This window comes from Scyliorhinus canicula, chromosome 1 (genome assembly GCF_902713615.1).
Source record: "Scyliorhinus canicula chromosome 1, sScyCan1.1, whole genome shotgun sequence".
Classification (NCBI taxonomy): Eukaryota; Metazoa; Chordata; class Chondrichthyes; order Carcharhiniformes; family Scyliorhinidae; genus Scyliorhinus; species Scyliorhinus canicula.
In genome coordinates, this window is record NC_052146.1 from 176597329 (window position 1) to 176614062 (window position 16734).

At 40.4% G+C, this 16734-nt stretch overlaps 1 protein-coding gene across 9 annotated transcripts in view; it reads left to right on the top strand.

The window, feature by feature from the left end:
• afdna (afadin, adherens junction formation factor a) overlaps positions 1–16734 on the top strand; it is a 253647-nt gene that overhangs the window by 150043 nt on the left and 86870 nt on the right. For 6 of the 9 annotated variants that reach the window (XM_038803241.1, XM_038803267.1, XM_038803296.1 and 3 more), the window contains exons 13-18: positions 1172–1233; positions 2802–3007; positions 8004–8024; positions 8398–8543; positions 12681–12775; positions 14708–14973. In XM_038803241.1, the coding sequence (XP_038659169.1) occupies positions 1172–1233; positions 2802–3007; positions 8004–8024; positions 8398–8543; positions 12681–12775; positions 14708–14973 (796 nt within the window). The remainder of the gene's footprint in view (positions 1–1171; positions 1234–2801; positions 3008–8003; positions 8025–8397; positions 8544–12680; positions 12776–14707; positions 14974–16734) is intronic. The other 3 variants (XM_038803250.1, XM_038803288.1, XM_038803301.1) reach the window with 1 other exon arrangement.

Here is a 16734-nt window from a genome sequence, read left to right on the forward strand (position 1 = left end):
ATTATATAAAGCTTTTGTGAGACCACATCTGGAGTACTATATACAGTTTGTTCTCCTTACGAAAGAAGAAAAATACATACCGTAAAAGGGAGGTATAATGATCTGCTAAATTCATTCCTGGAATGAAAGGCTGTCCTTTGAGGGAAGGAAATTTTAAGTTCCAGTACTGGCTACTCTTTAAGTCGGTATGTGCCCTATACTTCCTTGCTTGGCCTTGGGTGTGTTGATGACCTTCTCTAACTGGTTCACGTGCTTTCCAGCAATTGGCATAATCAATATTCTGAGGTGAGAGGAAGTATTTACAACAGTTCCACTGGCCCAGTTTTTGAGTCTGCAGTTGATGCTACTTATAATATTTGTGGCAAAACTGGAATAAAAGATTATGAATGACCATGTAACATCTCGCTAGACAATCTTCTGAGCAGGTCTGACAGCAACTGTTAGAGAAAAGGGAACTAATGTTTTGAGTCTGGGTGACTTTGTCAAAGCTAGCTTTTTTACCAACCGATCTGATTTTCGCAAATTGTGCAATTGGGAGTACTTTTATTGTTTCAGTAGTGCCTTTTGTGATGGGAGTCGGCATTCCTATTTTCTCCCCACTAACTCCATCTTCCCCATGTGCCGAATCCTGTGATGATCACTCATCTTCGAGAAGTAGTGAAGGGTCTACACCCAGAACATTAACTTGTCCTTTTTTTTCAATTGCTAATAAACTCTCTAATTTTCACTGTTCTATTTTGGATTTCCAATACTTGCAGATTTTTCTGTTCATGTACAAGTTCAATATTTATTTAAGAAAAATAACAGTAGTTGTAATGTAGACTTTAAATACTGTATAAATTGATGTCTCAGTTTTTGCATTTTTGAAGGCCTGTAGCAGATGTGCAGTTTAGCTTAAAAAGGCGATACAATGAAAGCATAGCAAATCGCCCCTGGTTACACATTGAATACTCTAGTGCCATGAAGAGAAATCCCCCAGTGGGTATGGAAGCTGGAACCATTCTAGGCCAAATATTTATTGAAATTTAATGTGTTACATAAATTTTGGTTTATTCATTAGTGCTGTGTATAAATCTACAACTGCATAACCACTGGACGAGTAAGCATCTGTTAACAGTGGGATCAACTCCGTATACACTACTTGATTGTTGAAAATGCACCTTTTTTGCAGGCCTCAAGATGTACAAGGTCATGAGCTGATTCTGCCAGCAACTATAGAGTTCCGAGAAAGTTGTAAGTAACTACAACTCCTTACATGTTGCAAGTTATAGATGAAGAAATAATTATATCCAGGGTATGTATTCCCAAATGCATATTCAGCCAGTGGGCGAGCTTTTTGTTTTACAAATAATCACAGGTATTCTAAAGATGTGTTCCCAATAATGCATTTGTTTCTGTTTTTAAATATAATATGTATTGGGTCTAGTTGTATTTTTACAACATCAGCCTTGGCTTACTGATAACACTCACCTCTGAGTTATAAGTTCAAGTCCCGCTCGTCGGTTTTGCGCACATTATATAGCCTAGCACTTCAGTATAGTATTGCGAGGGAGTGATACAATGTTGTGGAGGTCTTCCAGATGAGGTGTCAAATTGAGGTTTGGTTTGCCCTGCCAAGTGGATGTAAAAGATCCCATTTCGCTGTTAATATATAATATAATCTTTATTGTCACAAGTAGGCTTACATTACAATGAAGTTACTGTGAAAAGCACTTTCCGCCACCTCTTCGGCAACACAGAGGGAGAATTCACAATGTACAAATTACCTAAAAGCACGTCTTTCAGGACTAGTGGGAGGAAACCCGAGCACCCAGAGGAAACCCACGCAAACACGGGAAGAACATGCAGACTCTGCACATCCAGTGACCCAGCCGGGAATCAAACCTGGGACCCTGGCGCTGTGATGCCACAGTGCTACCGTGCTGCCCACGGTAACAGAAATCTGGGGAGTTAAGACCACAGCCATAAGAACTAGGAACAGGAGTAGGCAGTTTGGCCCCTCTAACCTGCTCTGCCATTCAATAGGATCATGACTGATCTGACATTCCTCATGCCCACTTCCTTGCCCTTTTCCCGTAACCCTTGAACCCCTTACTGATTAAAAATCTATCACAACCTAAAATTTACATAAGGAGTCTGCCCCACAACTTTCCGTGGCAAGGAGTTGCAAAGATTCTCAATCCTCAGAGAAGACGTTTCTCCTCATCTGTCTTAGATGGGCATCCCTTTATTCTGAGACTATGCCCTCTGATCCAAGACTCTCCCATGAGGGGAAATAAAGTTGACAGTAAATCAAATGTACCTCTAACTGTGGAACCGAAGACTTAAATAGTGCTTTATTCATGCAAGTTTGATCTTCTAAGCATCTAGCTACTTGAAATTGCACTGGGCCGCACAGTAGCACAGTGATTAGCACTGTTGCTTCACAACACTAGGGACCCGGATTTGATTCCTGGCTTGGGTCACTGTCTGTGCGGAGTCCAACGTTCTCCCTGTTTCTGCGTGGGTTTCCAGCGTGGGTTTCCAGCGTGGGTGCTCCAGTTTCCTCCCACAAGTCCCAGAAAACATGCTTTTAGGTGAATTGGAAATTCTGAATTCTCCCTCTGTGTACCCGAACAGGTGCCGGAATGTGGTGCCTAGGGGATTTTCACAGTAACTTCATTGCTGTGTTACTGTAAGCCTACTTGTGACAATAATAAAGATTATTATAAAAATTGAAAACTAGTCCTAGAATAAAATATATTTTTGGGATGGGCTGTCATTATATTAGTTGGTAATTAAGCATTTGTGTTATTTTACAGCTGAAGATGCCTTCCTATCTGCCGTTGTTAACTATACTAATAGTTCTACTGTCCATTTCAAGCTGTCTCCTACATATGTACTGTATATGACTTGCCGATATGTCCTGTCCAGCCAGTACCGACCTGATATGAGCCCCTCTGAACGTACTCATAAAGTTATTGCAATAGTTAACAAGATGGTTAGCATGATGGAAGGAGTTATTCAGGTGAGTTTTGAGATTCATTGATGTTTGATTTGCTTTCAGATTTGCATTTTTATGTTTGAATGACAGATTTTGCAGTGATTAGGATAAGTGATAACGCATTTACTGACTTAAAATAGTTTCTGTAGCTTAACTAGTAAACTGGCGTAGGATGACAACTTGCTTTGTTGGTGGACTTGGCAAGATCAAAATTACTTAAAGCAGTTCTGAACTGATTGGTGTTGTTGAAGTATTTGCTACAATTATCACAAAAGGCAAGATAAATCATGAGACAGGCTTGTAATCTTTTGGTGTGGTCGTGGAAGAAAGGTATAGCTTAAATATGATACTTTGTACTTCACCTTTGCACCAGAAAGCACAGGGGAAGGATAAATTGGAATGTGCCTTTTAATGACAAATTTCAAGTAAAGCCCTAGTTGTAGATCAGATAAATCAGAATACTACTTTAAACAATTATTCATGTTTTTGTAGACAATTTTAGGGAAAACATAAGCATTGGTTCATTTGTCTTTTTATCTTGTTTCTGCCATTATTATTGAATTTAAAACAGAGTTGCCCTACTTTTCAGTGTATCGTTTTTATAAAGAGCAGTTTTGTTCCAAATGGCAATTCCAAATTTAATTCCGAAGTCCTAAACTTAAGTTCTAAAATTGTATATGCAGCTTGTAGTAATGAAGAATATACAATTAGTATGTTTTCTGAATATGAAATTAAATTATCAATTTTTCTTTGGCAATTTAGAAAGTATACTGTATGCGCAAATCTGCCTCTTGACACAGTATTATGTTTTCCCTACTCAACAGTGACCTATCATTGAATCATAGAGTGGTCACAATACAAAAGGAGGCCTTTCAGCTTGTCATGTCTGTACTACCCCCCCCCCCCCCCCCCCCATTTCCCATGTCTTTGCAATTTCAGTTAATTATCCACTTTACTTGAAAGCTGTGATTGAATCTGCCTCCACCATACACAGCGCATTTTAGATCCTAACCAAGTGCTGTGTGTAAGAACAAAGTTTTGCCTCGTGTCACTCCAGTTCCTCAAATCTCTGTCCTTGGGATCATCATTCTTCCTATCATTAAAAATTTAAACAACTGTTATGATGTTTTGTAAAACATTTGTAATGTAAACAAATTCCTGCCAAGATCCAGATAGATATGGGACAGAGCAGGCAAATAATTGGCAAATGAGTTTCAGCACAGATAACAAGAATAAGGCGGTCACTTGTTATTTGGAAAGTGCAAGTCTTGATGGGTAGAAGCGCAAAGGGATCGGAGTACAAATATGCCAATCACTAAAAGATTGCCACAGGCTAGCAAGACCATAAAATAAGCATTAGACTTTATTTTTCGAGGGCTAGAATTGAAAAGTAAAGAAGTTGTACCAAATTTGTATCAAAGCTAATTACTATGAGAGTTCAGGATATAAAAGCATTTGAGAGGGTGCAGGAAGTTGTGCTGGATGACGCCAGGTGCACATATTAGGAATTAATTGGCACACTGTGGGTCTCATTTCTCTCTAAATAAGGCTGAGGGCTGAACCGATCAAATTCTTTAAAAGATTAAACGTTTTGTTAGTGAATTTGAGAGACTGTTTTCTCTTGTGGCTCAACTAGAGCCCATCAATATAAGATAGTCACCAAGCAATCAATAGAGAATTCAGAAGAAACTTCTTTCTCACAACTCTTTGGGTATTGTGGTACTCATGACCAGTGGGAGCAGTTGAAGGACATAATATAGATTCATTTAAAGAGAATTTAAGCAAGCATATGAGGAAGAAGTGACAGCCGGCTCAAGTGGATCATGAATACCACTTGGACTGATTGGGCCAGTGACCTGTTTCTATGTTCTATATCCTATATAATTCTTCGTGGATGCAATTTTTCACTCCCATTTGTGTATCAGTTTTGTGTTGACTTGACCCACAGGGTGCTGAATCTACGACTTTGCACTCCCATGTAAAAGTGTTATAATTTGTCTGGGTAATTGAGAAAACTGAATAAATAGCAAACAGCCAAAGTAGTTGCAAGCCATTTCTGTTTTTCCTTGATTTGTCTAGCATACCTCTAAATTACGAGTGTTCGTTGTTGCCGCTGCTACTTAACATTACAAAACCTTTTTTAAAAATGTTGTACCTTGTTTTTATTAATTTCCTCTCGGCTCTTGTTCAAATGGTGAACCAGTGGACTAGTAATCCAGAGGCCAAGGGGGACACTGGTTCAAATCTTAACACAACAGCTAATGGAATTTAAATTCAGTTAATAAATCTGGAATTTAAAGCTCGTAACACTAATGGAAATTCTCTGGTTGATGAATGCTCTTTAGGGAAAGAAATCTGCCATCCTTATCTGGTCTGGCCTACATGTGACTTCAAACCCGTGACAGCGTGCTTGACTTCTAACTGCTTTCTGAAATGGCTGAGCAATTTGCACAATTCAAGGGCAATTAAGAATGGGCAAGAAATGCTGACCTTACTAGTGACACCCACATCCCATGAAATAATTTAAAAGCAGTGTATTGAATCAGGGACGGCTAGGGAGCAGAGTCTCAAGTCGGACGGCACAGTGGTTAGCACTGTTGCTTCACAGCACCAGGGGCCTGGGTTTGATTCTCGGCTTGGGTCACTGTCCGTGTGGAATCTGCAAGTTCTCCCTGTGTCTGTATGGGTTTCCTCTGGGCCACTCCGGTTTCCTCCCACGAGCCCCGAAAGACGTGCTTGTAAAGTAAATTGGATATTCTGAATTCTCCCTCTGTTTACACGAATAGGCGCCGGATTGTGGCAACTAGGGGATTTTCACAATAGCCTCATTGCAGTGTTAATATAAGCCCACTTGTGGCACTAATAAAGATTATTAGTAGTTCAATGAGTTTTCTCAAGAACAGTGCTTCCCAAATATGTTCCCATTGTGACCCATTGATGCCTGGACCCAGAGGAAGAGTTGAGGGGGATTGATCGATTGGTGAGGATCTGTGACTCTGTATTTTTAACATAGAACATACAGTGCAGAAGGAGGCCATTCGGCCCATCGAGTCGGCACCGACCCACTTTAGCCCTCACTTTCCACCCTTTCCCCGTAATCCAATGACGCTTCCTAACCTTTTTAGTCACTGAGGGCAATTTATCATAGCCAATCCATCAGGGGGAAACCCACGCAGACACGGGGAGAACGTGCAGACTCCGCACAGACAGTGACCCAGCGGGGAATCGAACCTGGGACCCTGGCGCTGTGAAGCCACAGTGCTAATCACTTGTGCTACCGTGCTGCCCAACCATTTGTGTTAGTTTCTCCCTGTCTTTGTGTATCACTCTTTGTATCTATGTCATTCTGGTCTCTATCAATACAGATTTGCACTTCTCTTTTTTCCTACTGGCCAAACTTAGACTCCAAATTGCTCTCTAAAAAAATAATTCAGCCTCCTGCTTTCCATATGGGATTCAAATTGTATAGTCAATGATCTCTACTGAAATAAATTTCTGCTTGCTTTCTGCAGGCTTTAAAAAAAAAATACTTGTATGTTAATTCTCAACACAGTGAAACTACCTCCCAAGGTAGTTGCTATATTTAAGCCAAGGTATTGTAGCATTGTTTAAAGGGATGTTTCATGAACAATGGAATAGCATGACCATTTCAACATGAATAATTGAATGACTGATGTGATCCTCCTCACCCTTTCAGTCAACGTGAAACTCCCAGAAAACTGATTTGCAGGGGAAAATATTTATCTGATTGAACAATTGGGGTGGGTTAGAAAGAAAAGACACAAGATGGAGAAACAGGGTGACAAACGGACAGAGGCTGTGGTGGAGTGATGGTGAGGGGCATAAATTTGGAGAAGTTCAGGTTAACTAATCTTGCAACTTCAAGAGTTACAGTCAGGGTCCAGCGTGAACTGATTAGTAGGGACCTAGTGTCCTAGTTACAGTCTGCAAACTTGTCGAGTGTTACGGTTTTTAAACACGAGCAGGACTTGAGTTTCAAATATAGAAATTTTTTAATGGGCTTAAGGGAAAGGTGAATAAAACTGTGAAATGAATACTTCTAACAGTTTACTCGTTCAGACGGGACCCCAGTTGCTCGTTCCTCAACCCCATTTCTGGTCGTCACCCTTGGTTTGAGAACCATTGCTCCAGAGGAAATAAGTACATAAGAAGAGGACTGTTAGTAATTATAAACTTGGCTTACTTTCTGATCTGATCTCGGGTTTGTGATGCCGCCTGTAGTCAGGCAAATCTGATTTGCCTGACTACAGGGGGCATCACAAACCCGAGCTTTTTATGGATGGGTAAACTTGTGTATGCACGTGTCAGTTTTAAGCAACTTGAATTGTAGCATCTCGGGAGTCTTTAGTCCTCTTGTATAAGGACTTAATTTGTGGGAAGAGTAATTAGTTAACCTTTGACAAGAAACGTTTACAGCTTTCATTTCAGTTTTTAAAGATCTGTTAGGCCATTTTCTTGGAATTGCAGTCATTGAACATTTCTCCACTAGACGTTGGCACTGCCTTCTTGCAACTCGCTTTTAATCGTTATGATTTTTAAAAATCTAATTTATACATTCTATATTCAGAATGCTTTACTTTAAGTTTCCAAAGGATTTTCTGTTTTAAATCAAATTGACATTTGATGTAAACTGCTTTAGACATTAAAAATAGACAATTTTATTTTTGTACACCTATATCAAAAAGCAAAATAATTTTTTCCACTAAGTGCTAAAATTCAAGTATTTGCTTTCAACTGGGAAAGTAGTGAAAGTGATTACCTCTTTCCTTTTTGTCCCACCAACCTCACTGCAAAATGATAACTTGATATGCAAATTAATGCAAGTTTGTTTCCAGATCATTGCAGTTCAGATGGTTTGTGTTTTAATTTGCTGTCTGTGTAGTTTCACGATTAAATTTAATTTTATGCAATGTTTTGCATTGTATTAATCATTATTTGTGTACATCGTGACTGTTATTTTTTTCTCTATTTTACCTGATTCCTCTTCCCTTTTCTGCAGGATATAGCACAGTATGAACAGGTAGGACATGTTGCTGGGAGCTGTTTCCAGCAGTCAGCTTAGCTCAGTTTCTCATGCTTCTCCATATCAGAAACAAAAAATCCAGTGGCTGGACTGAATGGTACATAACACTCATTTAGCAATTGGAACATGCAGCACTAAAACTTGACTGCACAACTATGTTGGCATTTCATTTTATCTGCTTAATGCTCTTTTCTGTGGTGATGTACAGATTCAGCCCAAGTTCCCTTGCTTGATGTCTGTGGCCATGTTCTTTTGTCAGCCTTGTTTAACATTGCCTAGCCTGGATCATGCGGTCAGGGGTTGCATTTAAAACTGATCATCATGTAACACAGAAAAGTCCTGAAGAATGACATTATTCTGATCATTACAGAAACAGAAGAATATTGCAGGTGCACTTGCCTTCTGGATGGCAAATGCATCAGAACTTCTCAACTTCATCAAACAGGACAGAGACCTGAGTCGGATCACACTCGATGCGCAGGATATCTTGGCTCATTTGGTGCAAATGGCTTTCAAGTATGGAAATTAAAACATTGACAATGTTTTATCCAAGTCTTAGTGAATATGTTATCCTTTCACTAAAAACAAATATTAAATTAGCGTATTTTATTTTGTGACTTGATCCACCACTAGCCTCCAGCCTAGACCTTCCCAGAAAGTAGACTAAATAGCAATGCCATTCTATTCTATTTTTTACCTTCAGTTCCAGTCCATGTAATCCTCTTTAAAATACAGTTTATATTAGAAAACCACTAACAACCTGACTATTCCTTGATTGAAATTCATTTTCCTCACAAGCCTCATTGTGGTATTTCCTGTCAAAATAATGTATCAGAACCATAGGTTGTTTTTATATGTTGTCTTCTTCACCATGTTAGGATGTGGAGAGGAGGAGATTGTCAGAACACATGAAAATACTTTGTACTAGCTGTATTAGAATTACAGACAAGCAATTTGAATGTTGGGCATGAAATGGTTAATTTTTGCACATGTTCTCTATTTTGAATTGACCTGATGCTTTCTCAATCATGAAATTTTCTTCTAGATTTAACCTGTTCTGAGGATTGTTCTCCTTTCTTAAGATACATTTATGACGGGCAATTAGGACAGTTTATGTTGCTAGTCAGGTCATGTTTTATCCAAAGAAAAAAATACTGTTTAGTGCTCATATATTGTTCAAGAATTACTGTCTGTATGTATGGAATTACAACAAAATATTCCAGTAAAGTATGTTTTAATAGATCCATAGAGGCAACATTTTAATGGATGTTTTTGAGTCAGATTGCTTCATCTGATGGACAGCACGGTAGCATAGTGGTTAGCACTGTGGCTTCACAGCGCCAGGGTCCCAGGTTTGATTCCCTGCTGGGTCACTGTCTGTGCGGAGTCTGCATTTTCTCCCGTGTCTGCGTGGGTTTCCTCTGGGTGCTCCTGTTTCTTCCCACAGCCCAAAGACGTGCCGCTTGGTGGATTGGCCACACTAAATTGCCCTTAGTGACCAAAAAGGTTAGGAGGGGTTATTGTGTTAGGGGGACAGGTGGAAGTGAGGGCTTAAGTGGGTCGATGCAGACTCGATGGGTCGAATGGCCTCCTTTTGCACTGTTTGTTCTATCTTTTGTACCTTTCAATGTTTAAATTTTTGGATTTTAAACCTGCTATTATGTAAGAAATGCTAAAATATAAATAAAACTAAAGGAACAGAAAAGGACAGATAGTTCAGGCAACTGATTAATTCTAAATACTGATGGGAGAATAGGTTCCTCTGGCGAATGCAACTGGAGCCATGCCCCTAACAACATGGGTGGCTCAACTGTAGAGAGGAGGAGGAGAAAGATTAACTTACACTAACCATTTATAGAATCCCTACAGGGCAGAAGGAGGCCATTCGGCCCACCAAATCTGCACCAGCCCTTGGAATATGCACCCTATCCCCATAACTCAGTAACTGCCCTAACGTTTTGGACACTAAGGTGCAATTTAGCACAGCCAGTCCACCTAACCTGGACATCCTTGGTCTGTGGGAGGAAACCGGAGCACCCAGAAAAATCCAAAGGGGAGAAAGTGCAAATTTCACACACAGTTAGTTACCCGAGGTCGGAATTGAACCTGGGTCATTGGAGCTGTGATGCAAAGGTGCTAACCACTGGGCCACCATGTCACCCCTAATATTTAGGTTAAAACCTGGAAAGCTCTCCGATGTTTTCTGCTCAACGTAAAAGGTTTTTGAATGAGTTTCTGGCCAAATTTGACATCCTTAAGTCCTACCAGCAATAGTTTAAAAAAACAATTTCCAGAATTTATCCCACGGTGTTGTAGTGTGGCATTGAAGATTTCAAGGAATAGCTACAACTTTAGTGGTAATCCATTGCGTAGAAAAGTGCTTTCTTAGATTTTTTTTCCAAGACAGCAAAGTTTAATGCTGTACTCAAACTCGCCTATAAGCTAGATTCAACTAACATTCCCAGAATCCAAAATGAAATTATGTTCTGTGTCTGGAAATACTTGGCTCTCAACTAGTAAATGTGGCAATTCAGCAAGTGATCCTCCTGAGATACCATTAGATATTCAATTTGAATCAGAACATAATTTTATTTTTAGCACTTCTCTTCTCCAATTCCATCCAAGGTCGTCTCCTGCCAGCAGGAAAAACATTTTGTGCATTGTGCTTCAGTTTGAGAAACAAATGATCAACTGGCATGTGCAGAATCTTTCGGAAGGCTGTTATTTCAATAAGCTGTTTTTTTTAATATTCCTGGGAGTTCCCAGTTCAATTTGTAATTTGTAAACAGATTTTCTTTCATTTTAGAGGAGTTAATATGGAGCGATTTATTTTTTATTTTTTATTTTTTTGAATTACTTTATAAAATTCACCTGGGAGAAAGGGATCGCAAAGGAATATTGAATACCCTGTAGATTTTGATTCAGTGCCTATTAGTTGTGACATTTTTCAGAATTTCAAGATAATGGATCCATTTAAAAGATTTGTATCCATGTAATCATTTCAGAGTGAATGCTGGTCTTGTAATTATGTAGAAAATGAAGATATGAGGAAAGGTTAAGAAAATTGGGTTTTTCCTTTGGGAAAGAACAAGACTTCAAAGTGATCTAACTGAAAATTTCAAGGTTGTTTAAGGATAATAACAATTTTATTTAAAGCTGTTGTTTTACTCAAGTAATTTAATTACAAGAGAAAATATCAAGCAGCTGGGAACTGGAGAAATCCCCCCCCCCCCCCCCCCCCCCCCCCCCCCCCCCCAAAACCACCACCACCATCCTGCTTTCCAGCCCTTGGTTTGTAGTTATAGCACTTGAAGTGCATATCCAGGTGCTTTCTAAATGCGATGATGATTTCTGTCTACCACCCCCTCAGGCAGAGAGTTCCGGACCCCCCCCACCTTCTAGGTGAAAAGAAATTCCCAACTTCCCTCTCTATGAATTAATTTAATTTATGCCTCTTGATTATTGATCTGCCTGCTAAGATAAGTAGGTCCATCCCTTCCACTCTGTCTAGGTTCCTCATAATTTTGTTCACCTCAATTGGGTGGTATGGTAGCACAGTGGCTAGCACTGCTGCCTCACAGTGCCAGGGACCTGAGCTTGATTCTAGACTTGGGTGACTGTGTGGAGTTTGCATCTTCTCCCTGTGTCAGCGTGGGTTTCCTCCCGGGGTCCAAAGATGTGCAGGTTAGGTGGATTGACCATGCTAAATTGCCCCTCTGTGTCCAAAGGTTGGGTGGGGTTACAGGAGTAGGGCGGGACCTAGGTGGGATGCTCTTTCAGAGGGCCGGTACGGACTCTAAAGGGCCAAATTGCCGCCTCCTGCACTGTAGGGATTCTATCATTCAATTAAATATCATCTCAACCTACCTGCAGCTCCATTCCTTGCAACTCAAGTTTCCATCCTGGCAACATGTAAACCTCTGTACCCGCTATTATGAGCACATCCTTCCTGCAATGTGCCAACCATAGTACTCCAGTTAACTAATGTCTTGCGCAGTTCTAGCCTAACTTGTCTGCCTCTGCTACTAAATATTTTATGCCTCTGCTACTAAAAAGCAAGCATCCTATATGCTTCAACAATATATACCTATCTTGCTACCTACTGGAACTTCAAAACATGAATTCCAATTTCCTTTGTTGCTCCAAGCTTTTCAGTGCCCTGCCACTGATTCTTTCTTTGCCCTCCTCAAATACATTACTTCACACTTCTCTGAAAGGAATTCCGCTTTTTGCTTTTCTGCCCAATTTATCAGCCCATTAATAGCTTTCAGCAGGTTACAATTTCTGCACGATCAACCACACAGTCAATTTTAGTACCATCTGAATTTTATTTAGCCATACATCCAGACTTGAGTCTGAAAAGCAAGTGACCTAGTGCTGAGAAATGGAAGTGAGAATTTCAATTCTTTACAGAGAAGTGATGGTGGTTGGAGATGATCTGTGAAGATGGATAGTCCTCTTGACTCATCATGACTCTTTCACCGTGTAATTCTCCCCAAACACATGAGTTTGAGAGTGACTAAAATATTCTTTTTTTGAATGTCAGAAAAGTGCCTGTGAATGTGAGATATTGCATGGACTTAATATTTCAGTTGTTAAGCCTTTTTTTATTTGAAGTTATAAAATGTAAAAGTGGTGAATTCTGTGTTACAGATACTTGGTACACTGTCTACAATCGGATCTCAACAATTATATGCCAGCATTTCTTGAAGATCCTGAAGAAGCAAGCCCACAAAGACCCAAAATAGGTCTGAAAACAATTCACATTCTTTAAGATGAAGCATACTTTGGATTTGCATATTCATAAAACTTTGTGGGGCTGTTTCTTGTCAACATAAGACCACCTATCTTATTGATTTCCATCTTATCCCAGTTCAAAGACTACGAATTTGTTCCTGATGCTAGTTCTTTGTTTTATTATTTAATAATTTCTCCTTGCCTCCAAAATATTTAAATGCCATTTTCCCTGTCAATTTGACACTACTTAATCTTCCTTAAACTTGCAAGTAATTTCTCTAATATATTGCATTCAGTAAGTCCCGCAGCATGCATGGAGGAGCAAAGGAGCAGGTTGTGATCATTTGAGAGGTCTTAAGTTTGGATGAAGAAATAGGTTTTGCGCAACAGAGTCAAATAATATCTGAAAGATACTCTGATAAATATTCCAAAATCTTACTGCAGCTTGTAGTCAAATTATTAATAAAAGAAACTAGGTAAGTTTATAGAAACAGAAATAATTTTGCAAATGGAAACAATTGTTGGAAATGGTCCATAAAACGCGTTGATAGAAACGGACAGTCGAAAAAGCAATTTACTCAAAACCAGAAATAAAACCCGAAAATTTGGAAAACCAAATAGGTCAGACACTGGGAGAGAAACATGATTAACGTTTCAGGTTAATGACCTTGCCACAACATCTATGAAAGGTCTTGATCTGAAACATTAACTGTTTTTCACACTCAACGCGGAGTTCTCATGAATGGTTATCAATCTAAAGCACTAAATGTTTCTCTCTCCACAGATTTTGCCTGATCTCAGTATTTCAAGTATCAGCAGTGTTTTCTTTTACTAAAAACTGGTTCTGACTTGAAGCAGTGTGCCTGTGTGAGAGCTGGGATGTTATTGCAGCTGCAAAATATATTAAACAACATGTATTTTCTACCATTTCCTCAGAGATAATTTGTAGTCCTCTGACCTTGACTCAATACAGTTTTGTATCCAAGTTTGAATCAGAACTTCATGTGGGAATTAAAGTGACTGGAACTGCTCGTATGGTGGGGAAGTTACACCTTGGTAGCCAATTGGGCGACTACATCTTAAAGTCTGTTGGTCATGTATGATCTGGAATTTCATCCATTTGGTCTGAAGTCAGTTTTCAGGCCCAACTGAAAACTCTGTATCCTTGCTACTGACTGCCCTCCTGACTGTTTGCTCAAACAATCGGACTTTGAGCCCAACTTAGATCAGCGACAAATCCTTCCTCCACAACCTTTTGTGACTCCACCCTCACTTTATTTAACTCCATGCAACTAAGGTTGTAAGCCATGCTTTCGTAAACTCTATACCAGACATCACTAACTCCATCCTGAACCAATTCCAAATCAACCAAATTTCCACTATCTGTGTCCTGTCTTCCACTAAGATCTCTCAAAGACCATCTCTCCTTGACCTAGACTTGAATTCCAGTTACTACAAGTAATTGGTATTATGCTCGTCTTAGTGATAGTGGTGTCATATGTACAGAGGTAGAGGAAAAAGTCAAACTTAGCTGATAATGTTAGGCAGCAATATTCTATATGTTTAGACTGTAGAATTAAATGTTTTTACTTATAGAGCTTTAAACAAAAAAGAATCTGAATAAAACCCATAACGAGATTTTGCATACATGTTTGTAACTCAAGTCAAATATGGATCAACATGAAAACTGTTTCGCTTTCACAAAATCGAGTAAAAATAGACTGATTCAAATATGGTAAGCATGGTCCCTTAGTGTCCGCACAGTAGCTAGACTTATAATTGAATTTGTCTGTCTTTGAGCTGAGTCAAATTTTATGAAACCATACAGATATCAAACCAATCTAAAAATCAGATGTCAAAATGTAAATTTGTTTAGTCACAAAATTAGTTCTACAACTGAAGTGTTTAACAAGTTTGGCAATGATTTTCATTTTATTTTCCAGATGATGTCTTGCACACATTGACAGGAGCAATGTCTTTATTGCGTCGTTGCCGTGTGAATGCTGCTCTCACTATCCAACTATTCTCTCAGCTTTTTCATTTTATTAATATGTGGCTGTTCAATAAACTTGTCACCGAGCCAGACTCGTGCCTCTGTTCTCATTATTGGGGAGCCATCATCCGACAACAGCTTGGTCACATTGAAGCATGGGCTGAGAAACAGGGCTTGGAACTGGCTGCAGACTGTCATCTTAGCAGAATAGTACAGGTCAGTTAATGAAAGGATGCTTAACACTGTAGAGTATGTTTTCTCCCTGGTGCAAGGGTCAAGGATGTCTCAGAGCGGTTACAGGACATTCTGGAGGGGAGGGTGAACAGCCAGTGGTAATGGTAGTGGTACAAACGATATGGGTTAAAAAAAAAGGAGCAGGTCCTAAGAGCAGAAATAAGGGAGTTAGGAAGAAAGTTGAGAAGTTGGACCTCAAAGGATTACTACCAGTGCCACGTGCTAGTCAGAGTAGAAATGAAATGAAAATCGCTTATTGTCACAAGTAGGCTTCAAATTAAGTTACTGTGAAAAGCCCCTAGTCGCCACATTCCGCCGCCTGTTCGGGGAGGCTGGTACGGGAATTGAACCGTGCTGCTGGCCTGCCTTGGTCTGCTTTAAAAGCCAGCTATTTAGCCCAGTGTGCTAAACCAGCCCCAGAGGGGGAGGGTTTCAGATTGGTGGGGCATTGGGACCGGTTCTGGGGGAGGTGAGACCATTACAAACTGCCGTGGTAATCATACTCACCATGAGGCCGGGCCTTGGGGCTTCCCTTTGTCTAGGGGCCACCCAAAATGCCACCAACTATGTGTACGGCATGTGGATGAGCCCTTGCACTCCTGGGGTCCCTGCAAAGGCTGTTTGCGATGCCTTTGTGTTCCTTGCTGCCATGTGTAATCCATCGTAACTCATCTATAGCCCTTCTCCCGTTTGTCACTTTGTTTTCCCTTTACTGACAGGAGGTTAACCCCCCCACCACACCCACCAGTATCTCCTGACGCTAGCCTTCCCGGGAGTGTGGTGGCTCCCCTTCGCCTGCTGCATGTCTGTTCCCTCTCCTCACCCTTTTCTGCTCTCGCCCCCTCCTTTCTGAGCCTTAGCCATCACATTCATACCAAGGCAGTGTGGTCCCTAATAGTCTTCCACAACCCCAGTCCACCAGGGTATTTGCTTCTAGTTCTGGAGAACAAGGTGTTGCATTGATCAAGTGACAGCTCAGGAACTTTTAAGAAATGATAATCATGGTATAATACGGTTTACATTAATAATAATAATCTTTATTGTCACAAGTAGGCTTACGTTAACACTGCAATGAAGTTACTGTGAAAAGACCCTAGTCGCCACATTCAGCACCTGTTTGGGTACATAGAGGGAGAATTCAGAATGTCCAATTCACCTATCGGCATGTCTTTTGGGACTTGTGGGAGAAAGCCGGAGCACCCGGCTGAACCCACGCAGACACTCGGAGAATGTGCAGACTCCACATAGACAGTGACCCAAGCCGGGAATTGAACCGGGGACCTGGGCACTGTGAAGCGATAGTGCTACTGTGCTGCCACTTAGTTATGCTATGGGAAATGTCAAGCGAAACAGAGTAAAAATCTTTAATTGATGGAGCGTCAATTTAAGTGGGGTGAATCAGGCCCAGTTAAATTGAAATTAAAGATTGGCAGGCAAAGGCATAACCAAACAATGCGTCAACTTTAAAGGTGAGTGGGTTTTAGGTATACTTGAGGTATGTTCCCCAAGGAGGAAACGTAGGCTAACCAAAGCCAGAGCTCCTTGGATGGTAATTAACCCAAGTTGAAGTATTTTTAAAAATGTGTATATCACAACTGTGGGCAGCATGGTAGCATAGTGGTTAGCATCAATGCTTCACAGCTCCAGGGTCCCAGGTTCGGTTCCCGGCTGGGTCACTGTCTGTGTGGAGTCTGCACGTCCTCCCTGTGTGTGCGTGGGTTTCCTCCGGGTGCTCCGGTTTCC